Source organism: Pelodiscus sinensis, chromosome 4, assembly GCF_049634645.1.
Source record: "Pelodiscus sinensis isolate JC-2024 chromosome 4, ASM4963464v1, whole genome shotgun sequence".
Lineage (NCBI taxonomy): Eukaryota > Metazoa > Chordata > Testudines > Trionychidae > Pelodiscus > Pelodiscus sinensis.
The window spans coordinates 93,610,148-93,637,340 of record NC_134714.1 but is presented as its reverse complement, the minus strand read 5'-3'; the positions used below and the strand labels follow the sequence as shown (position 1 = coordinate 93,637,340).

Sequence of the window (27,193 nt, the reverse complement as noted above, 5' to 3'; positions counted from 1 at the left end):
TCATGATTTTAGAGTGTCCTTTTCTCTTTTCAGGTGCAAATCTTGATGAATTTCTATGCACTGCTAATGATATGAGCCCAGTTTTAGCAATTACCACACACTACATTTAGCCTATTCAGAGCTGCTCTGTATCAGTTCTCCCCCCCTTTGAATGTTGTATCTCTGAGAAGAAAATACCTAAGGTATGAGAATGCTTAGGATATAGTACTGACTCCAGATGTAAGCTGAGGGAGATGAAGGAAGAGAGAAGAGCTTATTTGACACAAAAGTCTAAGAGGAAAGACAGTGAAGTATGAATTAATCCACTAAGTTCGTTGAGATATGGGCACTAGCCTAACTCAAAAATATTGATGAGAAGGGATAGTGAGGACATGAGAGCAAAACACTACAAGTACAAGGTGACCCCCAACTTGTGACGTGACTGGTTCCTGGGGAAGCGTTGCAAGTCGGGGGTGTTTTAACTCAAACCCTCATTAGTGATAGGCACTGTCATAAATGCGGGCTGAGGACATAAGTTGCGGGTTTTCGGCCCCTTCTGCACTTGAAAAAAATATTTGTAAGTGCAGGGGGTCACAACTCGGGTGGTCGCAAATCGTGGGTTTCCTGTAAATATATTGCTTGTAGGGCCAGCTTCTACTACCTTTTCTTACCTTAAGTAGTATCTCTGTGAACAGTTCCACTGAAATCAGGGAATAACATTTTCAAAGAGGCCTCAATGATAGATTTTCAAAGGTATTTAGATAGCCAAAGATACACATAGGCACTAATTCGGATTTTCAAAAGTGCCCAGATGCCTGCCTCCCATTGATTCAGTAAAAATTAGGTACTAGGTGCTTTTGAAAATCCCATTAGGTACCTATCTGCATTTTCAGTGCATAAATACTTTGAACATCTGGCCCCAACTGTGCACTTTTCAAAAAAATGTATCTAGTGAAATTAGTTGTAGAATAAGATACTGCTAATTATGGTTGGCAAAATCGGGCCTTAAATGTTTACAAAACAACTTTTGTTTGCAACACCAAAAAGTTACAAATACCACGTTATTTTGTTTTACTGGTTGTGAGCACCAAATATCTGCTGTAACCACTTTCTTTTTAGCATTACTTGTAATGAAACTTGTCTACAGTTCTGGGCTGAAGAATTTAATATATTTTAGTAAAAAGCAAGTTCTCTAGGTAAGTACTTCATATTCCTGCAATTTTACTGAAAAGATGTTTGACAACATTATGATGAAAATCAAGTATGACTCATGTAAAACCATAAAAGAAAACATGTGCTTCAATTTTGTGTTCAAATATTTATTAAAACAGCACATGAACAATTATTTTCATCCGAACAGCGATCCTGCCAGCAGTACCAGTAACGTAATAGTTAACATTCCACCCAATTGATTAAATAGTGATGGTAATACAGATTTAACCACAATGCAAAAACCTACTATGCACTTTTGTTATTGTCTAGGCGTACAAATAATTTTAATAACAAATTAGCTAGCAAAAGTGCAGAGGTATCAACAGATAAAAATCACTGTCTTGGAACAGACAAAACCTTTTTTCGGATTTAAAAAAAATAAAATGCAGAGCTCTAAAAGTGTAGGGTCTGACATTACAAACACTTCCTGGAGTAGTGCTTATTTCTATTTTTTATTTAAAGTTACTCACATGTGTAAGTTTTTGCAGGATCTGAATCACAAATGTCTTTTCATCTGGCTCTTGGGATTTGACAACTTAGAGTCACATATAAGCAAGACTTAAAGAGTACAAGGTCTGCCAGAATGGTTTTCTTGTAGCAAAACACAAATGAAAATCACAGCTTTAAATTATTTAGTAGAATAATACTTTACATAAAGAGAATATATTTGTTGTTAACAGACCAAGAAAGCTAAGCATTTATTAACAGGCCAGAGGGCCTATATTATATTTTAATGAGTTGAAAAAAAAAACCCAAACCAAAAAAACACTCCCCCCTCCAATAATATAAGAAAACAAAAGCAATTCAAGAGATCCATAATTCAATACATATGCATTTGAATGTGGATCCAAAGTACTTGTTTTGTCCACGTTTATGGTAACTGATTCAAGAAACTAGCTAAGAAAAGTGACATTAACTAATGGAAGAAAAACATAAAATGACAAGGTTATTTCATTTATAATTGGAGCTGAACAATATAATACAGAATATTATTTAAATATTGGGACACTTAATTTTAGACATACCTCTAAACTTCAGCTTCATATACATGTGCTTTTTGTTTACAATTTACAACCCATACCATAAAAAAAAATTACAAAACAAAAAAATGCAGAAATAAATACAGTTCCAGAAAGAAAACTGTGTGTTGAGAGGTAAATAATAAAATCTACAGAACTTAGAACACACTCCGTGTGTAATTAAATTGCAATTAGGTCCTATTCTGAAAAAAAAATGCCTGGCCCTTTGTTGTTTTGTGTTTGTGCACCCGTTTTACATCTGTGCAAAGTGTGAGTAAAATGCAAGGACAGGGCAGCTTACAGCACCTTTTTAATTATACTGAGTTGCACCTTACTCAGTAAGTAAGCTTATTATTTTGAAATCAAAAGAGCTTTTTCAGAAACAAGGTGCTATACTCATCATGAGAAAAGGTGGCATATTCTGGCCCTGTGGCAGAATCACATACTTACTTTGCACAGGTGAAAGTGTGGACAGAAGTGCAAGGCAAGAAGAGTAGGAGACCAATGATACTTATCCTTTAATAACACTGTCACAGATATGTACTAAATCTCCTTCAACGGCTGCTATTGGCTTTGTATATTCATTTAAACAAGACTTTATGGGGTAAACTCCTTCATTTTGCGCTGAGGTGAATGGCCAGCACCATCCAGGGTCAGACTGCAACCTGCTTCTTGGTACAGAGCAGTTACCTGCAAGACTTCACTGTCCCTTGTCTACACTTACTGGGAGATAAACACTGCAAGGATTATCTCCCAAGGGTTGATTTAGCAGGTCTAATAAAGACCTGCTAAATCAACCGCTGACCATGCTCCTGTTGACTCTGGTACTCCACTGGGTTGAGAAGAATAAGGGAAGTCAATGGGAGAAACTCTCCTGTTGACCCCACATATTGTGGATGTCGCAGTAAGTTGAACTAAGGTAAGTGGACAACAGCTATGCTATTCAGGGAGCTGGAAGTGTGTACTTTAGTTTGACATTGCCCTCTAGCGTAGACCTGGCCTAGGACAAGTCCCACCAGTAAATGCTCACCAATGTGCCTTATTCTCCACTGCCATGTACCTGGGTCCTATAATGTGTAGCACTTGGGCACCGAGAGGACCACCATGGTTGAATGCAAAGAGCATGGTGAAAAGCAGAGGCCTCCTGGCTATGATGGTGATTGTAGGCTTGTAAGTGTGGCATGTCCCCTCCCAAGAGAAGCTTCCAGTTGTGACTTCTACCCTTGTGCCAGCTACTCACAGTAGCCGCCAGAAGAAGTAGCAACACAATGCCAAGGTCTCTGCTAGCCCAGGAAGGCCCACTGACAGTAATTTTGGGTCCCAGGGCAGAACAGTTAATGGGCCCTCTACGACGCGATCCACCTGATGTTGGGGGGTGCTGCACCTGTGCCACTGGCACCCAGCCAACTGCTGCCAGCTGTGCTGTTGGCATGTTCTCTATTTTTTCTCATCCCGTGAGCAATAAATGTTAGGTGCACTGAGATATGTGCAAATGTGCACCACTGCTAGAAACAAAAAAAACCCTAGATATAATATATATATTTAAAAAAGTAACCATAGGGATAATTACCCCCGCCAGAGCAGGTTAGGCATTTCACTACTCAGTACCCACTTACATTTAAAGTGTAAGAGAAATACAAATGATGAAATGTATAGACCAGTCAAAAAACGACAATAGCACACTTTAAAAGAATAAAATTACGCAGAATATGGGTGCAACTGCAGGAGGCACAGAGAAGCCACATCACTAACACAAGTATGTGTTAGGAGGTGAGTGTGAAAGAGACTGTGTGAGAGAGAGGGAGACACAGAGAAAGACACAAGATTGTGTGTATGAAGCAAAGGGGGTCGTGTGTGTGGGAGGAAGGGGACACAGGACACGGGGGACTCAAGCCAGGCAGGTGGGCACTCACTCACGCAGCTCACCCTAGACTGCATGCAGTAAGCTCCGTCCGACTCCCAGCTGTGTCTGCCCCTTGTCCCTTTGTCAGAGCGGGGTGCACCAGGACAGCGGCGAGCCCCATCCCTGTCTGCACAGCGAGGGCGAGGTCCCCGGGACAGCGCCACGTGGGGGAGGGGCACCTGAGCACGTGCGGCTGACTGTGCGCAGCTCAGCAGCCAGGCGGCTTTGAATCCTCCTTCCTGGGGCCCCGGGCCCTTTTACATGGTCCGGGCCGCGGGGTAATTGCTCCCCCTCCCCCGTCGGCCAGCGCCTCACCCTTTGAGATACTCCTTCCTGAGCCGGGTTAGCCGGGCGTCGTGGCTCCGGATGGTCAAGGAGAGCAGCTCGTACTTATCCCGCAGCCCGGCGGAGATGTCCAGGGTCTCCTTGAGCAGGGCCCGCGTGTGGATGAGCATGCCCAGGAAGTCGTCGTTGAGGCGGCTCTCCTCCTTGCCCTCGTGCTCCTGGCCCTGCCGGAACTTGCCCTCCAGCTCGGCCAGGGACTTGTCGGAGTTGGCGTAGGCGTCGCTGATCTGGTGGGACTCCCGGCGCAGGTACTTGCCGTAGCTCTCCTCCCCGTCTAAGTCGTACGAGATGCTCCGGCTGATGCCCTCCAGCACCCGGCCCGCGTCCTCCACCTGCCTGCCCAGGATGGTGAACTCCTCCCGCAGGCTGAGGCTGGGCACGCCGCCCGCCGGCCCCTGCTCCCCGCCGGGGCTGCAGCGCCGGTGCTCGCTCACCCTGAAGAGCAGCTGGCACTTCTCCGGGTCGTCGTTTTCCTCGTAGTCGCCGTCCGGCACGAAGTAGTGGTGCAGGGTCCCGTTGGACATCTCCGGGTGCAAGGGGCCGTCGAAGTAGCCTTGGCACAGGCTGCCCAGGCAGCTGAGCCACAGCAGGCGCAGCCCCAGCATGCTGGGGGAAGCCACGAGCCAGAGGGGCCCCGAGGGTCGGAGAGAGCAAACACGCACCCGGCCCGCCTGCCCCCTGGGCTTAGGGAGCCCCAGCTAAGGCGGCTCGCGGCCCCCAGCCACTCTTCACCGGCTCGGCATGCTTCATGAAAGCCGCTGCCTTGGCTCCGCGCTCTCCCCAGCCAGAGAGGAGATCCCCGGGAAGAGATCCCTTCCTGCCCCGACTTACATCAGGGACCCCCTCTCCCTCTTCCGGGGCCCAGGCAAAATTTTGTGGGTTGCTTCTCCCACCCCCTTGCCCGGGGAAATGCCGTAGCGGAGCCGAGAGCTCTGTCTGGGGCTCCGGCCGGCGCCCTCTGCTACTATTTCTTTCACAGCTGGCCCGGCAGTGGAGCGCGCGGCTGCAGGCTCCCACTGCCCCTAGCAGCTCTCTGCGCTCAGATTACACCGAGGTAAGCAGCGAGTTTGGAAGGCGGCCTGACAGTAGGACCCCTGTCGGGCTGCGGGTACAATTGGCGGGGGAAGGCAGCGCCTTCACGACCCGCCAGGCTGGCCCCACCCAGGCCCGCCCCCAAAACGTGCTTTGGGGCCGCGCGTCGCCCTACACCCCACTGTTCCACGGCAGGAGAGGCTGGGGCTGCGCGACGCCCTCCCTGTGATGCTGGGGCCCCGCGCCCGCCTCCTCCCTACGATGGTGGCTCCCGTGGGGGAGGGGGGACCTGGACGGAAAGGGAGACTGGGGAGGGGCTTGCCTACCGCCCATAAATCCTGTATTAAAACTACAGTACAGTAAAGATCCGCACTACCTATTCGTATTGGAAAGGTAAATCCGGGGTGCAAAGGGAATCGTGCCACCAATCATTTAACAAGTCAAAGTTTGGGCAGCAGTGAATACACTACTTTGAAAATCGGAGACAAAAATACCCCAAAGATTTCCTACTTAAATTAGCATTTTCGGGCAAGCCCCAAAACATTTTTTGAAAGTTGTCATTGGCAGGAACAGAGTGTTTCATGTGCTTCTTTTTAAGTAAGGAGCTAACAGGCTTGATTATTGAAGGTAGGAAACAGGCCTCGCCCTCCCCTCTCCGCACCCTATCCTTTAAAAATTGAGCAATCGTGGGAATTTTAAAAGTGGTTTCACAATAGCGCCATATACTCTTCAGGGTGTGGAAAAATAAACACAGGATGAGAGGTCTGGAAAGAAAAAGAGATACAGGTCCGACCTCTCTAATCTGGCTCCCTCGGGAGCTCACTGGTCCCGGACAACTGAGTTTTCTGGACCAGGAAGGGGGGAAGGCGTCAGCCTCTCCTTAGGGTTCTTTTCCTACCTCGGTCAGCCCCGGCAGCCCTGCCAACCCTGTGAGCTCCAGGGAACCCATCGGTCCTGCAGCCCTATGGCTGCTCTCAGCCTCACCAGCTGAGAGCTCTGCATTCCTCCCCCTCCCCACTCCCCCCACCCCCCGGTTCCTGGGTGTGCCGACTTCCTGGTGCTGCTGACTGTGGGCTCGGTACCCCGCCCCCTTCAGACTTTCCTGGCCCGCAGGCTGGCGCTCCCACCGGCTTCTCAGCCCGGCTGGCTGCAGGCTCTGGTGCCAGCTGCTGGCAACTTCTGTGCTGTGGCTCTCTAGTCCAGCAATATCCGTGATCCTGCTGGACCACAGATGTTGCCAGACAAGAGAATCCCAGACCACAGAGGTTCAACCTGCACTTATCCTATCAAAGCACACAAATAAACACTGATAACAGGAAAGAGAAAATAAAGGCTATACAATAAAATACCATAAATCTTTGCAGGTTACAGCTGAAAAATAAAATTTCATCTTAATCAGGCAACATAAGAACGGCCATACTGGGTCAGTACAAAAGTTCCATCTAGCTCAGTGTCCTGTCTTCTGACAGTGGCCAGTACCAGGTACCTAGAGAGAATGAACAGAACATCCCCTGTCACATTCTGAGGTTCTAGCAAACAGAGGCAGGGAACATTTCTGCCTATCCCGGCTAATAGCCATTGTGGGATCTAGTTCTTTTTTGAACTCTGTTATCATTTTGGCCTTTACAACTGCTTTGGCAGAGCTCCATAATTTGACTGTGCGTTGTGGAAAGAAATACTTCCCTTTGTTTGTTTTAAACCAGTTAATTTCATTTGGTAAGCCCTAGTTCTTGAGTTATGAGGAGTAAATACTTCCTTACTTACATTCTCCACATCAGGCATATTTACAGAATTCTCTCATATCCCCTTAGTCATCTCTTTTGCTGGTCAATACTCTCATCATTTTTGCACTTTTCTGAATCTTTTCCAATTCCAATACATCTTTTTTGAGATGGCACAACCACATCTGCACACAGTATTCAAGATAACCTGTTGTATGAAAAACTGGGTGCATTTTATGGAAAGTTTTGAAAAAGTTACCTTTCTCTTTTAGGTGCAAAAATACACATTTTGATTTTTTTAAAATCTTTCGATTTTTTTAAAATCAATGACTAGTCTGGCTGGTTTCAGCAGTTGGGTTACTTGGGATGGTGGCTAATGTGTAACCAGTTTTTAATTGTTAGTGGAAGTCTCAAACTAAGAATAAGATAAGGAGAAATTCAACATATATACACTCTAGAATTGCACCAACTCCCTTTGCATCATTTTTCTTGCACTTCTAGACAAGATTCCAGTGGAATGCATGAGAGCTTTGCCTAAAATAGGCTTTCATTAATCTTTGTGGTCCCGTTAACATAAATATTCCAGATATAGACCAGTGTTGAACCTTTCAGCACGTTATGAGGTTCTGAGGCACTTGGGGCCTTATCCAGCTCCCATCAGGGAATTGTAATGGGCCCCTTTGCATTATCTCTTCATTTCTCATAACGATTTCGGGCATTTAGGCACAGATCCTCAAGACTGCTTAGTTACCGAAGTCTTGAGCTTAGGGATCTATGGCACAGATCAGGCTCCATTGTGATTTACAAAACTTGCACTGAAACCTCTAGTTCAGCAGTTCTCAAACTTTTTGGGCTCCGAAGCCCTTTACATGCGTAAAAATTTATGTGGCGTCCCAGCGGTCCACTGATTGTATGTGTTGTACCTATCGATGTTTTCAGTTTGTCAACCTCGTGGAGCCCCTGGAGATGTCTTGCGGAGCCCCGGAGCTCCACGGAGCACAGTTTGAGAAACACTGCTCTAGGTGCTCAACTCACTCTGCCTAATGTTTTGCCATAAAAGTTCCCTAGGCAGCTGTGTTTCTACCTCTAGGCATGTGCACTGGTGCATCTCTCTGGGCGCCTGGATACCTTATCTGGAGCCTAAGCTTCAGAATGACTCACAAACCAGGGGAAGACAGGCATTCAGCCAACTAACTCGCATGCAGGGCCTGCTCTGGTATGTGTACTTGGAGTCTGCCTACCAGATTGGGTCTGTCTCAGTATCAAGGAGACGGTAGTGTCTACTCTATAGTTTTTAGCTTAGGAGCTAGCACGCTCACTTGGAGTGTGGGAAACCCAGGCTCAGTTCCCCCCCATCTCTTCCAGAGTTGTGGAGAAAGGATTTGAACATGGGTTCTCTCAGTTGTTAGGAGATCAGGCCCGTACGCAGGAATTTCTCTGGGGTGTGTGTGCTTTTTTGTAAATGTGGATTACAAGGGTATGAGTTCACTCCCATGACCCTCCCAAGTAAATGGGGAAATCAGCCCCAGCTTTCTCTGGCTGGTCAGAGCATGGGGGAGACAGGCTCAGGCAGCGCGCTGCTCCTGCCTTCCTCTGGCCGGCCAGAGCACACTTACTTGGAGGGCCATGAGGGGTGCTTTCTCACCCTTCGCACCCCCCTGTGCACAGGCCTGGAGAGTGCATTAACTATTAAGCTATATTGTGAAGTGGAACTTCTTCAGCCTCTTCTATTGAAGCTGTTCCACTGTGGATAAATTGGACCCAAGCTCTTCCTCCTCTCTACTGGCTGTTCTAATCACTGAACTGCAGAGTCACTCATTCACTCTCCCTTTTCCTCTCCGGTCCATGACCTATTTCAGTATTTAGTCACTGTGGAACAGCCATTATGATGCTCAGCATTACAATGTCTAAGGGTACGTCTAGACTACCGCGTTTTGTCGACGGAAGTTTTGTCGACAGATACTGTCGACAAAACTTCCGTCGACAAAGAGCGTCCAGACACATTGAGTTCTGTCGACAAAGCAAGTTGCTTTGTCGACAGAACACCGTAGTCTGGACGCAATGTTACAGGCAATAACACCTTCTGTCGACAGAGTTCTGTCGACAGAAGGTGTTATGCCTCGTAAAATGAGGTATACCAGTGTCGACAAAACTGCTGAGTTCTGTCGACGTTATGTCGACAGAACTCAGCGGTAGTGTAGACGCTGGTATAGTTTTGTCGACAAAAGTCCACTTTTGTCGACAAAACTAGGTAGTCTAGACACACCCTAAGTCTCTTTGCGTTTCTCACCCTCATTACTTAAATCCCATTAACTTTAATGAGATTTAAGCGCACATTGTTAAGTGTTTTGTTGAGCTAGAGCCTCCAGGCAAAAAAACCCAGCCAACCAATACAACCAGGGTAATATTTGCAACCCTTCAACCACTTTGAGTAGTAATTATTCACACCAACAGTCACAGTAAGCTCAATTAGGGGGATGTGTTCTTCAAAGTAGGGATGTAAAAGCCCATTTAATCAGTTAACCAGTTAAATGTTATGTTTAACCAGTTAACTGCTTAAACTTGGGTATGAGGGAGGAGGCATTCCAGCCTGGCTGGGCTGGAATGGTCCCCTTGCCTACAGCATAGCAGGCTGCTTCAGCCAGGCCAACCCTGCTATGGGCGGAGGCTGCTCTATCTGGGCTGGAGTGCCCCTGTCCATGGAGTGGCAGACACAGCCAGGCTAGGGCTTACCAGTTAACTGATTAACCACTCACATCCCTACTTCAAAGTGAGTAAGGGGTTCAGAATCAGGCCCTCCATTTTGCAATGCAAAATATATTGATAATTACTAAAAGTCCCATCTAAAATAAGCCAATCAAGATACCCACATACGGAAACAATTTAATGCTTAAATGTGTGGTTAAGTTCAGAAAACTGTCATATAACACAGCGTGATTTGGTCTAGCTTCTGTGCTTTGGGTATTTGTAAAAGTTTTAAAGTTTGTTTATCTAAGTTTTTAAATGTTTGGTCAGTGCTTGCCAACAGGATTGTCTCAAACAGTCTTCCTCCTGGGATACTTTTGTTATCTGGAAACACACAGGGGCTGTGTCTACATTGGCACCCTTTTCCGGAAAAGGGATGCTAATGAGACACTTCGGAATTGCAAATTCTGCGGGGGATTTAAATATCCCCCACGGCATTTCCATGAACATGGCTGCTGCTTTTTTCCGGCTCGGGGCTGTGCCAGAGAAAAGCTCCAGTCTAGACGGGATCTTTCGGAAAATAAAGCCTTTTCCAGAAGATCCCTTATTCCTGAATTTAAGAGGAATAAGGGATCTTCCGGAAAAGGTTTTATTTACCAGAAGATACCGTCTAGAATGGCCCTTTTCTCCGGAAAAGCCCCGAGCCGGAAAAAAGTGGCAGACATGTTCAAGCAAATGCCGCGGGGGATATTTAAAGCCCCCGCAGCATTTGCAATTCCAACTTGTCTCATTAGCATCCCTTTTCTGGAAAAGGGTGCCAATGTAGACACAGCCACAGTCACTTAGCTATAGCTTAGTGAGCATGCTTGTGCTTTCGCTATTACAGAAGCAGGCAAAAGACTCACTCTTAGTAATTTTGTTGCTCCATTCTGTGCATGTATTAAGACCTTGAAAATATCCTGGAATTTTAGCAGCATTTTTGCCTTCTTTGTAGAAGATTCAGTTCTGTTGCCAGTATTTCAGTTGCTGGTTCTTCAGTCCCTAGCTGTTTTCAACCTTATATACATTGCCCAATCTCTTAATTAAATTCTGAATCAAAATACAATTCTGCTCTCTGCAGCATGCTTTGGGAATGTCTGCTTCTGTAGGAAGATAGTGATATGGGCTCCGTTCCTTTGATGACTCAATAGCTGAAGCCTAAATAAAAGCCAAAGCTTGCTGTAATAAGTCAAACAGTTGCCTTATTAGAAGCAACATCTACATGGTTCTGAACAGGGACACAACAGTAGTAGGGATGTAATAGTGTAGTCGACAGAGGCGGCCCTAGCCTAGCTGCCAGCAACTGGCACCCTAGGCGAACCATGCAATCAGCACACCCACCTCCAAACCCCTCAGTGATATTGCACCACCATTTCATGCCCCATTTAGCTTGGCACCCTAGGCGACTGCCTAGTTCACCTATATGGATGGGCCGACCCTGGCAGAGCTGGGGAGCTCTGGCCTGACCTCACTCCCAGGCTGCAAGGTCTGAGATAAGGCCTGAGTGTACTAGGGCTAGGGAAAGGCAGCAGGTCCACACCCCCTTGCCAATGATGAGTGGCCGTTTCAGACTGCAGTTTCCCCCTGAGGCAAGGCTAGATGATGACTGACAGTGGGTCACTGAGGCATGGTAAGCATAGGGGAATTGGGGGTTCCCTGGGAGTGGAGGACCCCATCGTGCAGGGGCACTAATCTAAGACAGTTTGTGGAAGAAAGTAGACATGAAGGGACACAGAGCTGAACCATCAGAAGACCCGCAACTGAGGGTGGGACACCAACCAGCAGAAAGCTTCCTGAGACACGAGTGCTAATTCCCGGAGCAATTGGTGGGAGGTGAGTGCTTGCCCCATGACACAGAGCAAAATAAGACATAACTGGATATATTTGCTCCCAGCAGGCCACTACAAGCACCAACATCTGCTTTATGGAGTAAGGAAGTAGTATCCACAGCAAGGTGTGAGCCTAACAGCACTAAGCAAGAGTCTTGCTGGTATCTTGTAGCCAGTTTCATCTGGCTTAACCAGTTCAGTGCATCCCAATTCATTAATGTCAAAGTGTATCTCATAAGTGTCATGTAAGCATAACCCTTCAATATCTAGGGGTCCATCTCTCACAGAACCGACTTGAGCTCCCACCCAGTAGCCTGGGAAATTCACACACCCCTGGGTGCCTCTGAGAGGCAATGCTTCCCCCTCGCAAGCACAGAGTCTGAGTGTTGAAAAGAAACTTAATTAATGAGAGAGAGAAGTCACATGGCATTATCTTGGGAAAATACCACAAACAGTTCATAGCCCCCTCCCTCATGAGTAACTGTCCCAGCTCAAAAAGGATTGAGCAATGTCTTTTGCTTCTCAGGCTCACCAGTCCAATAAAGTAAGGGTTCCATTCACTTACCCAAACTTTCTCCGTACCCCACGTCAAACGCCCCACTTACAGCTCTGTCCAGTCAGTGCAGACCCTGACACATCATCCTGATGACTCTACTCCTTGAGCCTGAGGCTATGCCACCTTTGTGCTGCTCCTACTGGCCTCCTGCCAGTTGTTCCTGCCAGCCACTCTGCTGGCATGATTTGTGACTTCCACAACAGCCCCAAATTATTTACAATACACCACATTCCATTCCAACACCGATCCTCCATCAGCCCTGGCTGAATTGGATTTATATAGCCACACCTCATATTCAGGGGCGGCCCTACACTAGCTGCCAGCAACTGGCACCCAAAGTGAACCATGCAATCGGCGCACCCACCTCCAAACCCCTCAATGATATTGTGCCACCATTTGGTGACCTATTTAACTTGGCGCCCTCGGCGATTGCCTAGTTCACCTATATGGACGGGCCACCCCTGGTAGTCGATTAACCGATTATCTGTTAAGCATTAACCTATAAGCTTTTGCTTAATGGATAATCGATTAATTGACCAAATGGGTGAAAAACGAGAGATTATTTTCATGCACTTAGGAGGTAACATGCAACAAAGCAGAGTACAATAATTGCTCATTTAACACTATAGATATGTTTCAGAAAATGATCGTGTTAAGTGAAAAAGTGTTATGTGGGGTCAATTTTCCCATTGAAAATAATGGAAAAAGTGGGGGTTGCGTTTCAAGTGGTGGTGTCTGTTGGGACCGGGACATAAGGTTGGGGGAGAAAGGAGACTGGGTTACAGCAGGGAGGAGAGGTGTTTGGCTCTGGGGAAGGGAAGGGTAGGAGAGGGGAGGGAGATTGGGTTGGGAGTATGCCCCTGTGATGGGTCTGCTGGGATCCGCACTGTGTCTGGTGAGGGGAGGTCGCCGGGGAACAGCAAGGCGAGTAGCGAACCCTCCACCGCCTTGCAGTGAGGCGGGGGAAGCCCCGCGCAGCCGCCGCGAGAGGCCAACTGAGGAAATCATGCTATTCCGGAGATGATCGTGTAATTCCAAAAACATTCCCTAAAAAAAAATCGTGCTGTCGTGAAAACGTGTTAAGTGGGCACGTAGTTAAATGAGGAATTACTATACATGCATTTCCCTCCCCCACCCCAGACAGGGGCTGCTGCCACTCAGTGTTGCTCTCTTTGTATCTCCTTGCAGACCTGCTCCCACTAGGGTTGCCAGGTGTCCGGTATTGACCCAGACAATCTGGTATTTTTGCCTCCTGTCTAGTAAACAAATTCAGAAAATATCAGACACCTAAAATGTCTAGTATTTTCTGATTTTTTCCTAGCCAGGAGGTGAAAATCCTAGGTGCTTACCGGGTTTTGCAGGGGAGCTGTCCGGCCTGGAGCAGGAAGGCAAGATGGCAACCTGTTAGGACCAAAAAGCCTCAAAAGCATTTCTTAACAACTTTGGTCTACCCCTCTTTTTTCTCAACAGAATTTTTTCCCTGTTTTTTTGGGGGGGGATGGAGCGGAGGGTGTTCGGTATTTTTGGTTAAACCATCTGGCAACTGTAGTTCCCGCCTGGCATCTTGCAGGCTCCTCAGGAGTGGAGCCAGAACACATTGCTGCTGGCCCTGTCCCTGTTGACTATACATAAGAACATAAGAATGGCCATACTGGGTCAGACCAAAGTTCCATCTAGCCCAGTAGCCTGTCTGCCGACAGTGTCCAGCGCCAAGTGCCCCGGAGGGGGTGGACCGAAGACAATGATCAAGCGATTTGTCTCGTGCCATCCATCTCCAACCTCTGACAAACAGAGGCCAGGGACACCAATTCTATCCCCTGGCTAATAGCCTTTTATGGACCTAACCTCCATGAATTTATCTATAGAATAGTCATCTAACCAATAAGAATTAATGAGGTTACTTGACTATTCAATTAACCGATATTTAACATCCCTAAACAGTAGCCTAGTTTTTGATCAAGAATGCAGTTAAAGTTGTTATCAAACAAACTAGAAAATACCTATGCCCATTCTGTTAGGAGGAATAATACTTTGCAGGGATGTACATTGTCTCTTCCAGCATTCCACAGTAAGGGTACGTCTAGACTACCGCGTTTTGTCGACGGAAGTTTTGTCGACAGTATCTGTCGACAAAACTTCTGTCGACAAAGAGCATCCAGACACATTGAGTTCTGTCGACAAAGCAAGCTGCTTTGTCGACAGAACCCTGTAGTCTAGACGCAACCCTACAGGCAATAACACCTTCTGTCGACAGAACTCTGTCGACAGAAGGTGTTATGCCTCGTAAAATGAGGTATACCAGCGTCGACAAAACTGCTGAGTTCTATCGACGTTATGTCGACAGAACTCAGCGGTAGTGTAGACGCTGGTATAGTTTTGTCGACAAAAGTCCACTTTTGTCGACAAAACTCAGTAGTCTAGACACACCCTAAGAGACAATGCAGTGTCCATCCCCTCAGAATATTCATCTTCCTGACAGCACAGGCACAGTATTTATAGCTTTTAAAAAAAATACATACATTTTAAAATTACAGAAACATCTCAGACTACCAGCACTATGTTCAAACTGAAAACAGAAAAAAATGATAAGATTTTAAAACAAAAAAAATTGAAAATCATAGTCTGCTGCTGCTTTACTCATCTACCAAAACCTAAGTTCCAGTTTCAGTGTTTCCCTGCCACAATTCAGGGTAGCAGCAACACCAAAGCAGAGGACAGAACCCAGGCATAAAATTCTGCGGCACAAACTGAAACCCTAAGGCAAAAGCTCAAATGTTCTCTCTCTGCTATGGGGCTTAGAGGGCAGCAAAGCAAAATAATAATAATACCTCAAAAGCACCAGCTGAGGGAGCAATGTCTTTGTGTATGTTTCCTTCCCTCCAGGGTATTGTGTGTGAGCTCTGTGAGATCTGGGGCTGGGTGCATCCCAGGAACAGCTCTTCTCTGTGTATGCTCCCATGAAGATTGTGGTGAAATTTGGTTACATTGAGGTCAATAGGGACACACATTGACTTCAGTGGGCCCAGTATTTACCCCCTTGTGCCTATCCAAGCTGTCTTCAGCTCCTTCTATATGACAGAATTACAAACAAGTGAAAAACAAACTGATATTGTCCTTTTACAATGTAAAACCAGAGTAACTCCAATGTCTAGTCACACTTGGTTTACAACTGTGTAAATCTGATCTGCTGGGCAAATTCTGCCCTGACTCCCCGTGCAGTGCCATTGAAATTGATGCCCAGTTTTTTCACTAAGGGTGCATCTACACAGCACCCTAAACTTGAAATAAGACACACAATTTGTGCTAGGCAAATTGCATATCTTATTTCAAACATATTTTGAAATTTGGCACATCTACACAGCACCAAATTTCGAAATAACATGCCATTTCGAGACATCCCTTAGCTCTCGTGGAATGAGGGTTACCAGGATGCAGAAATAGTTCACCCGTTATTTCGAAAAATATTTCGAAATAATGTGAGGCTTGTGTAGATGCGGAGTACCTATGTCGGGATACCTCCAGTATCCTGAAATAGCCCTGCAGTGTGGACGTACCCTAAGACAATGATACAATTACCACTGAAGAGGATGGGAGTTACACTTGCCTGAGGGCAGAATTTAGTTAAACAGAATTTCATTTTCAATGCTTGGCTCCAATGAGAAAAAAAGAATATAGCTGTGTACAATGGCTGAGTTCTCCCTGGCTCATGGCAACCTGACAGGGACTCCCTTACAGCATCAGAAGGTCTTGGGTGTAAACAATCAGTCTTTTGAGAACAGATGCATGCTGTAAGGTCCTAAAGGCCCCACAGGCTTTAGGGACCTAAAACTTTTAGTGAACTCAGGCATTTTACATAAGAGAAATATGGTAAAAGCTTGACTTTTTCCTCCCCCTAACTAATACTGGCTGCTGCTCTGCTATGAACTGTTATACAGCTATTTATAAAGGTAACTCATTTTAAAAGGACAAGTGAGTTGGTGTGTATATTTTCTTATTGTAGAATTCTATGATGCTGAATGCCTCAAATAGCAGAAGGCGAGAGAACCATTCACAACATAATTTTTTATCCTCCTACCAGTTATGGTTTCTAATAGTTGCTGGCCAGGGTTCCTGCATTTATCTTCTCTCTAATATTCAGTCCTTCTGATGCTAACAGCAAGAAGCCTGGAAGAAAGTGATCCTCTTTTTACAACATGACACGTGTTGGCCCTTATTTAAATCGCCGCTTCATTTTCCTATGTCTGGTAGCCTAATCTACATGCCTCTGGCGACAGTTTCCTAGCAAACTGTGCACCAAGTCTGCAAGTGCTGCAGAAACACATTTCACTGGCAACATGTGGTAACATCATCTCCTTTCCTGAAAACTGATGGGAGCAAAACAAGAGGGGTATTTTTTTTGGCCAAGGTGGGCAGAAAACAGCACATTTTAAAATTTGACATGTTCTGTCCAAGAAGAAGCTGAGAAAGAATTTGAACAGAAATACTGCAAAGAATCGAAGTCGTCTGATGGTCATTTTCAGCTCTTGTTTACACTGAGGTAAATCCAGAGTAAAACCACTGAGTTCAGTGCAGTAACTCTGGATATGCACAGCCACAAGCAAGAGACAAATTTGGCCCAGCATGTTTAAGAAACTGATGCTCAGAGAATTTAAAGAGAAAGTACATTTAAATCTCTGCCCCCCCCCCTTTTTTTTTCATGCAGAAGGTACTGAAAGGTAAATCAATAAAAAAAATTTCTGTAATCTTTTAGTCCTTATCAGGTGTCAAGTGCCTGGATTTTGAACTGAAATATCTTGATACCATGACCTAAATTTCAGCTCTCCAAAGTTTGCGGTCCACACAGGCATTTCTTTCAGGTCCATTTGTCCCTCTGCAATCCAGACAGTTTTCATTCAATATAATTCTCAGGTTTGTTGAGCAGGAGCCTTTCCTATTGAAGAAATCACTTATTCACCATGTGGATGTGGTAGGTAGAAGGACCCCTAAGCTGAAAATATCAGAAAAAATTAGGTTATAACACAATTTTAATTGCTAAGCCATTCACCATAGTTTTTTCACGAATCAACTTAAGTGTCCCTGGTTTTGAACCTAGAGGATATGTCTATACTACGAGTTTTCTCGGCAAAAAAATGCTTATGAGGGACTCATTTGCATGAGTCGTGATCTCATTTGCATATTTTCTGCCGATCTGTTTTTTCGCTAGGGTGTTTACGCAAAAACAAGCGGTGTGGACATTTTCTTTTTGCGCAAAACCCCCTTTTCCTCAAGATCCTTATGCCCCAAAAAAGGAGGTTTACCGATCTTGTAGAAAAAGGGGTTTTTGCTCAAAAACCCTAGCGAAAAGAAAGGATCAGCAGAATATATGCACATGAGATCATGACTCATGCAAATGAAGCCCTCATTAGCATATTTTTTGCTGAGAAAACTCATAGTGTAGATGTAGCCAAAATGAATATCTAAGGGTGTGTCTACACAGCAAAGTTATTTTGGAATAACGGCCATTATTCCAAAATAACTATGTGAGCGTCTACACAGCAATTCCGTTATTTCAAAATAATTTTGAAATTATTCTGACTTCTGTAAACTTCATTCTACGAAGAATAACGCCTATTCCAAAATAGCTATTTCAAAATAAGGCGTGTGTAGATACTCCACTTCTGTTATTTCGAAATAGCCCCTCACCAGGTCCATTCTAAATTATTCCTCGTGGGGCTCTAAATCGAGATAGCACATCTACATTAGGGAAGCCTGCCCTGGATTAATTTTGAGCCTTCCCTGCAGACATGCTATTTTGAAAGGAGCTATTTTGGAATAACTATTTGCTTTATGTACTTCCCCAGGCCAGCCTACAGTATGTTGATATCTTCTGAGTGGATTTATAGACTCCATAATGTCACAGTGCAGTGGCATATGAAATCAATTACATTTTAAAAGTTAACAAGGGTGGGGAACCTTTTGGTTGGGGGCCACTGACCCACAGAAAAATCAGGAGCTGCACCCAAGTGAGAAGTAAAAAAACAAAACTTCTCACTGAGGTGGCCCCCTTTCACACTAGAGCCCAGGAGGGCCAGCCTAGTAGATATTGTGTGCTCCAGTCCTGTAGTGGGTAATAGGGGGGCGGGGAACTGGAGTACCAGTGTAACCTACACAACTAGTATGTTTCACTGTCCCATGTAGTGGCAGTTAGAGCAAGAGATAAGAACAAGGGAGCTCTATAGCCTGGGCTGAGAGCCAGCTGGTTTTATAGCTGAAGCTGTAGAGGCTCCTATATAAGCTCCAGAGGTCTCAGGTTCAAATCTACACCAGCACAGGCTCCCCCAGTGCTGAGAAGGCCCCTGATCCCTGGTGGGCCTAGATCCAAGCAAGCCAGGGACTGCATCCGCCCCTGGGACCTAAGGTTCCCCATCCCTACGTTAGAAGATAAGCAAATATCCTAGGGCCTTACTGACTTCACAGTTTGAACCTCCTGTCTTCCAGACCTCTCCACAATACAGCAAATGAAGAAAATTTAAAAGCTTCCAGAGTAAAATTCACTTAAACTCTTATTTCTGCCTTAAAAGGTTACAAAACATCTACTTTGTAGTCAAATACATTCATTCTGGGATTTTATTTCTAGGTATTTTAGAGACGCATTTTGCAATTGAACGATATAAAAATCAAACATGGTTTCAGTTGAAATATATCAATGTTTCCTTGTAAATAAATCTCTGATGTTAACAAACATTCTAATAAAAGTCTACACAATGAGTGGTTTACAAGCAGGTGAAGAAATAGTATTTACAGTCAGTTCTGTATTTATTTTCATGCACTCGTGTTTGACCATTACACAGTTTAATGACTGCACAGACAGTGCTTTCATTCAACAGTCCTAACACTGAGTTATTCTGCTGCCCTGGAGATTTGTGTAGAATATTGATTGGGAATTCATACCCTCTGCTACAATTTATGCTTTTACCTATAACAGCATTACTGAGGAACTGGTATTTAACATGCTTTGCTTAAGTCTTTGTGGACTTTTCCAAATTGCATGCCATGAATAGACTGGTAAAACTACATATGAACCCTCTGCACCCCACACTTGCAACTGTACATTGCCTGCAAGCTAGATTCACATTTATTGGTTAGTATTTGTATAGCACAAACAGTGTGCTAAGTGCTTTAACGGTGCAGATGAAGACAAGTTCCCTGCTTCAATCTATACAAACAAAATTGAAAGAAATGTTAAGAATGTTATGAAAAGCAGAGGGAATGAACAAGGTTTATAGCAGGTGCGGGGTATTTTTGGGGGGTTGGAGGGCTACAGATGTGGCATACTGAAAAATCAGTCAGGGTGAGAAGACAAACAGACAAACAAACAAAAAGCCCCCAAAACAAAATCCTCACTGACATGGCCCCCGACTGAGGGGAAAGACAGACACTCACTACATCCCCCTAACAGGTTAGTACATTTTGTATGCTCCTGCCCTGCAGGGAGGGGAGGGGAGCTGGAGCATCAGCGTGCTGGGGGGGAGTCGGGGGACTGGATCCAGGCAAGCCAGGGGCCATATCTGGCCCTTGGCCATAGGTTCCCCACCCCTGGTTTATAGGAAAATTTAGAATTAGGTAAAATTTTGGGATCATATCCTGGCTACTCTAGCCTGCGTGCCCTAGAGAATGGCTAGAGTTGCTAGGTGTCTGGTTTTCGCCCAGATAGTCGGTTATTCGTGGCCCCTGTCCAGTAAAAAAAAAAAAAAAAACAGAAAATACCGGACATGTAAAATGTATTTTCTGTTTTTCTTGGCTGGAAGGCCTGTGGGGACATTCTTCCCCTGCTGTGTCTGTCGGGAATGGCTAGGGTTGCCAGGTGTCCGGTATTGACCCGAACAGTCTGGTATTATCACCTCCTGTCCGGTAAAAAATCCAGAAAATACTGGACACCTAAAATGTCCGGTATTTTCTGATTTTTTTTCCTTGCCAGGAGGTGAAAATACCGGACATCTGGCAACCCTATGACACACACAGCAACTGGGCCCAGCCCCCGGCTCCCCCACCAGGCCCCCTGGATCTCCCCTCCCTCCCCCATTGCTTACCTGGTTCCTCGGGGGCTTGTCTTATAGCTGGAGCAGAAAAACAAAATGGCTGCCAGCAAAAAAGCCTTTTCTTAAAGGGGTCATGCTGATTTTTTATCTATTTATTTATTTTGCTTAACTGCTGCTGGGTTGTTGTTTTTTTGCTCAACAACTTTGATCTCCCCCCCTTTTTTGTTCTCAACAGAATTTTTTCCCCAGTGTTTTTTTGTTGGGGGGGAAGGGTTGTTCAGTATTTTTGGCTAAACCATCTGGCAACCCTAGGAGTAGAGGGAGCGAAGAGCGCGGGGCTTTTTAAAGGTGCAGTGACCTTGTTTTTTTCTCAGCAACTTTGGTTGGTCCCCCGTTTTTTTGCTCAATCAATTTTTTTCCTGCCATGTTTGGGATTTTTTGTGAAAGTGTCTGGCAACCCTAAGAATGGCCGTAATTTTAATTATGTGCTTTGGTCCTGTTGAAGCTGCAGCCACAGTGTGTAAAAGTCGCTGTTTTGGTGTGGTCAGTTTACATTCCACCCTCTACCCTTCCCCCAACCCCGATCACACACAGAAAAAGAACCTAAACGTTCGGCAGCAAACTCCCTTACCCCCAAACAGGGTCTGGATCCCCACCTCCATTCCTCTGATTTTCAGATCAGGATGGGGGGCACTAGCTGACACACCTCTAGAGGCCTTGTGGGGGAGTGCACTATTGGGGCTGCCCTGTCCCAGCCTTGTGCCCTGGGGTATTTGTACAGCAATTTTTGCAGACAATGAAGTACTGTTGCTCTGCCTACAACTGGGTTTGAGTGACTGTTATGAACTGTAGATTGTGAATGCGATCACTGCTTTACAATGGGTGAGGGTGGGAGGGGGAGGAGGAATAAGTGATTTGTGTGACAAATTGTGGGTTTTTATTATGGATTTATCTGAACAGATGTACTGAAAAGTTGTGTTTGGATATAACCTTCCAGTTGTGCCTTATTGTATCTTTATTCTTTGAAATTAAGATACCACGTGATTCAATGATGGTAATAAAAAAGTCTTTGTTAACATGGCTGTATTACAAATTCTATTCAAGGACTGTCAAGTTGACCAGCTGCCCTTACAACACTAAAACACTAGTAATAAACCAACACCCAAACCAGTAATAAAATAAAGTGCATTACACAAACATTGAACAATGAAGCTAGTGCAGATAAATAAATGCCCTCTTTTTGTGTGTCCTCTGCCCCACTGTTTTCCTGTCCCTTTCTAGTATGTTTAGCATATGCTGCAGGGGCTGAAGGACTGCTGGGGGGACAGTTGACTTCTCCAGCTAGTGTTCAGTCCCAGTTGCATGGGCCACCCAGCCAGGGTATTGTCCAATGTGTTCCTGGTCTGCACCATGGAGAGGATGCAGGATATGGTGGCGGTGGAGCGGGAGCCTGAGTTCTTTTGGCCATTGGTACAAGCACCCTCTCAAACAGATCCAGGCCTGACGATGGGAAGGAAGGGCAAAGGGGGCAATTGTTTCAAAATGGCCTGGGGCTCTGGCTGCTATTGCTGCTAATGAGGTAGTGGTGGAGGCTGGAGCCCTGGACCCTTTTAATTGCTGCCAGAGCCCTGGACAGCAGTGGTTGGGAGCTCCAGGCACTTCTGAATTACCAGGCCCTGGGGCAACAGCTCCATTTGCCCCCCTGTTGGCAGGCTGGCTGATGAATGATCAGTTCTGCTGCACGCTCCTAGGATTCATGAAGGTGTCCAATCATCCAGACACTCTGAAACACTTAGCAATACCATTCCATTAAACCGTGACTGTAGCACATTTAGTTGGGCAATATGCATGAATCACTTTTTACTTGAACGAATTCTAATGGCAAATTAAAACAAAGAAAATTTGGGAACTAAACAACTGGATATAAGTCTCCCTTTATGCTCGTGTCCTGATGTTTTCCTACAGACTTAAAATGTAACCTTTATTCCTTTTTCAAATATAAAACATCTGGATCTGTAACTAATTGCAGGTGAAACCCTGCAGCTGGATACATAGTTTTATCAGCTTGTTTTACTAGTTACCAAACAACACCTTTTTGTGGCCAGATGTCACAGCTATAAATAAGTTGGAAATGCAAAACACTAGTGAATAAAAGCAGACATACTGAACATCTCCTTCCACAACTTGGAATTCTGTTCCAATTGGGTGAAGTACTTTCCTCTTTGAAGAGAAGTGTTGTGTTGGCTGGAGGCAAGCAGGAGACTGTCTCTTCTGAAAGATTCTTTAGGAACCATTCTAAAGTGGGCCAACTGGGGATTTCTCCCATACTGGGAAACACTTCATGTGGGGAAATATGATGGTTTTCTGATTCCTTCTGAGCTGCCAGAGCAGCACAAAGAGGCTAGGATGAAGCAGAAAATCAAACTTCAGTTGTTAGGACAGAAATATATATATATATATATATATATATATATATATATATTATAGTATATAAAATGTACTCATGAAACTTTGAATGTGTACTGCAACTTTGATATACATATGTTAATGCACTTTACAACAATGAAAAGTATAGCACTCCACACCTCTGCGATGTAACTAAGTAGTTTCATACCCATTATACAGATTTGTAACCAGAGACATATAATAACTTGCCCAGGACCACATAACAAATCAGTAGCAAGGCCTGGAGTGCAACACAGTAGTGCTGAGCTAGAGTTCTCTGCTATAACTAGATTCTACACAGGCCTTTTAAAGATTCTAAGAATGACAGGGACTTTGCCTTATGCACATTTTTACTGAAGACCAGCCCTGACTGAAACTTTTGGATCTGGATTTGGATCATTCAGAAGTCTTTGAATGAAGGGTTTTGTTTCAGGCCTCTCTTATATTTACTGTTAAAAGCTACTTTTTATTATATTTACAAACCTAGTCACTAGATCATATTGCATGTATTTTCCCCCTGTTAAAGTACTTTTGCTGTTTGCATTCAACAGCATGCACCTGTGTTTCCAATTTTAAATTTAGTCAGGACACATTCCATGTGCTAAGAGGAAGGTTAGTATTTATTTGAGAGGCATTTTCATTTTTCATGGGGGTTCAGATTCTGCCAGAAAATCTGCCACAGGAGGCGAGTGTGTTTCCCAATACAGAGATGCCTCTGGATTGGCCTGCATTGGATAGATTTTGTACCGACTGCCTGTTTCTGAGTATTCACTCAAACACATTTCTACATGAAACAGCTCTGTAAAAATGCTTACAGAATAATTTTTTCATAGTAAAACCTGTTTTATTGAATAGCAAAATTAAAATTATTTCAAAACCACATTGATATCCCTAAGGCAATGTGCTTTGAACATTCCCGTGCATGCTGCTTTGTAGTCATTCTGTACTAGGTACATTTTTACGCCTGATCATCTCCCTGTTTTTCTAAGAACATTTTAGAAATCTAGAGACAAATGTTCACCTTCTCAGCTGGAAAGAGACGGAAAGCTCAGTAAAGTGTTTTTATGTTGTATACATATAAGGGCATAAAAAGAATAGTTTTATTTTTCCTTAGGATAGAAAACTCTGGCATAACAATGAAAAAAAATCAAAGAGAATTAGCATGAAATGTTAATACAGAAAACCAGGATCAGCTGTCACTTAAAGTGCTTTGAAAACGAAGGCAGAATTTTCCGAGCCAACAAATTTCATGCCAGTAAAAAGCAGGAGACGCCACACTGAAAGAGAGTATATAGGGTATGTCTACACAGCAAAGTTATTTTGAAATAACAGTGGTTATTTCGAAATAACGTTACCAGCATCTACACAGCCAAACCGCTATTTCGAAATTAAATCGAAATAGCGGAGCGCTTATTTCAAAATTGGTAAACCTCATTACACGAGGAATAGCGCCAATTTCAAAATTACTATTTTGAAATAAGCTCTGTGTAGACGCTTATTTTGAAATAGGGGGCCTCCAGCTCTTCCCAGGGTGCCCTGGTGGCCTCTCTGGGCACAACCAAGAAAACTCCTCTCTCTCCCCCCCTCCCCAGAGCACTTAAAGGGGTAGACTCCAGCTTCAACTGTGCCAGCCCAGAGCCAGCAGTTGCTGCACCTGATCTGGCCCCAGCATAAGCCAGACAGCCAGTGCCAGACAGCCCTCCACTGTTCCCCAGGACCAGTCTGCCAGCTCCCAGGAGCCTGCCAGGTGCCGGAAAAGGCAGGCACCTGCCTGGTCCAGTGCGGAGATCAGGGACCTAATTCAGGTTTGGGGGGATGCCTCCAATGTCCATGATCTTTGCACTAAGGCTACGTCTAGACTGCAAGCCTCTTTCAAAAGAGGCTTTTTTGAAAGATACTTTCAAAAAAGCCTCTTTCGAAAAAGAGCATCTAGACTGCAACCAGTACTTTCGAAAAAGCAAGCCGCTTTTTTGAAAGAGAGCACCCAGGTAGTCTGGATGCTCTCTTTCAAAAAAGCACAGATTGCATTACATAGCGCCTTTTTTTGAAAGAGCACTTTCGAAAAAGGTGTTATTCCTCGTGAAATGAGGAGTATCACCGTTGAAAGAAAAGCCACGTTCTTTCAATTTAATTTCGAAAGAATGTGGCTGTAGTCTAGACGCAGGTGAAGTTTTTTCGAAAAAAGGCTACTTTTTTTACTCCTGCCTCTCCCCCCTCACCCTCCCCACATCCCCAGAGACACCGAGGCCCCCGCACCCATGGTGCTGGGAGACAGTTGGGCTGCCGAGACCCACAACCCTGAGCTTCTCCTCCCCTTGCCTCCCCCTGCCAGCTCCCTTCTCCCGGGTTTCCCCCTCCTCTCTCCCACCCTCCCTTCTCCCCTCTCCCACCTTCATTCCCCAGTCTCACCTCAGTTTCATTCCCCCCCACACCCCAGTTTTGTTCAATAAAGACGCTTTGTTATAACAAACACGTGTCTTTTATTGTACAGCAGGAAGGGGGGTTAGGGAGGGGTAAGTGGAAGGATGTGAGGGAGGAATGAGGCACAAGCCCCCAGTGGGGCACACTAGGGAGACTGTTACTTCCTGCAGAATGTGCTGCCAGGCTCACAGCAACATGTCCAGGAGAAGCATTAGAGTGCCCAGGGGCGGCTCCGGATCCATGCTGCAGAGTGCTGTGGTGTCCTGAGTGAGGGCAACCAGAGCATACAGAGAAAAAAATGCTATGCTGTGCAAGCAAGCCGGGAAATCTTAGAACCGGCTGTCCGGGAGGGTCCCTTTAAGCACAGGTCTCAGAGAGCCTCAGGCACAAGGTAATTCCTGACCTGATGCCCTGCCAGAACCGGTTCCGGCTGGCCTTAAATGCGATTCAGCATCCTCTTAGTGTGGACACGCTATTTCAGAATAGAAAAACACTATTTCAAAATGCACAAATGAAATTTTGTGTCTAGATGCGTTATTTCGAAATAAGCTATTTCAAAATAACTATTTCAAAATAACGCTGTAGTGTAGACATACTCTGTGTGCTTAAAGCAAAAAGTCTTTCTCCACTGCAGTTAGAACTCAAACTAGCCAAGTCAGAAGTAAAACGAAATTGATGGCCCCAGGCGAATCACTAGTTGATTGAAACCAGAAAGTGCTTTACATTTTTTATTATTGGAGGGTGCTGCTTTAGCTATTGTACCTTGGTATCTAAAACTGTTCATCACTAATTAGATCTGGTGGGATGCAGCAAACAGTGCAAGTCCAAGGGAATCTTCATTTTGTTCCATAATAATGTGAAATGGCCAAAGAAAATATCACAGCTATTTAGGGAAAACTTCCACTGACATCAATGGAGCCAGGATTTCATTTTTACAGCTTGCAATTTGAGAAGTGTGTTATGTTTAAAAGACCCAAAGCTTTATAAAAAAATTGTAAAGTAGGACACATCTCCTGGCCCAAAGAGCTCTGATTTTCCAATAGAATTACCTCCCCCTTTTATTTATCATCCATTGGGTTACCAGCAATGTGCCCTCTAATCTTTTCCATCCATGTGTGAAATAATTCTTTATGTGCACCACAGCATGTGCCAATGTGCAGCACCAATAGAAACAAAACACCTAGCTGTGGGTGCTCTGCTAATCAGCTGGGCAACATCTGAGTCTCTCCTGAGCAGCTGCACAAGTGCACAGTTTACAGAGTACAGTAGTTACTAGATTAAAGTACTAATATTCCTTGACTCTGTTCACATGGTAGATTGGCTCATTGTCATGGCGGCCACAGTTTGACAGATGCAAAGGGAGCAACTTGATCCTATTCCCCCTCTGTACATTTTGGGGCATTAAGGCTGAAGGCTCTATTCCTAAAAAGATTTTTTACACCCACTTAACTTTAGCCACATGAGTAGTCCCATTGAACTGTTGGCTAGTTACATGGATAAAGTGAAACCTGTGGATTGGATCCATCTCTGGCTTGCCTGACTATGAGGTTCAGGATCCCTTCCTGCCTACCCCCTCACCTACAGTGGTGAGCCAGTATTGATGCTCCAGCCCCGCAGAAAGAGCTGCCCCTAGATCAGGGCCCTGGACCACATGTGCCTCTTAAAAGAAAAAATTGCAGCTCCCACACCCGCACCTGTGGCTCTGAAAAGGGTCCTTTTTTTTGCTCAACAACTTTTTTCCCTCGGTTCTTTGCACTGTATCCACCACTGTTTTGGCTCTTCGGCTGTAATGGGTTGGCCACCCCTGCAGTAGAGACTTATTTACTAATCTCCAAAGGTCCCAGCTTTGATTCTGCCTGTCAGCCTCACAGAGGAATCTGCAAACTAGTAGAGCTCAAGTGCAATAAACATGGTGGAGAAATCTTGTTGTATTAATTTACTGGCAAAGAATTATTTCACATTCCCCTTTGGGAATTAGCAATTCTGGAA

General features: G+C 45.0%; 1 protein-coding gene across 1 annotated transcript; it reads right to left on the bottom strand.

Annotated features, from left to right (window-relative positions):
* Positions 1 to 1,126: 1,126 nt before the first annotated feature.
* On the bottom strand, positions 1,127 to 5,742 carry FIBIN (fin bud initiation factor homolog). Its single transcript, XM_025185097.2, has one exon. The coding sequence runs from the start codon at positions 5,061 to 5,063 to the stop codon at positions 4,425 to 4,427; it is 639 nt and encodes a 212-aa protein (XP_025040882.2). The 5' UTR covers positions 5,064 to 5,742; the 3' UTR covers positions 1,127 to 4,424.
* Between the last annotated feature and the right edge of the window lie 21,451 nt (positions 5,743 to 27,193).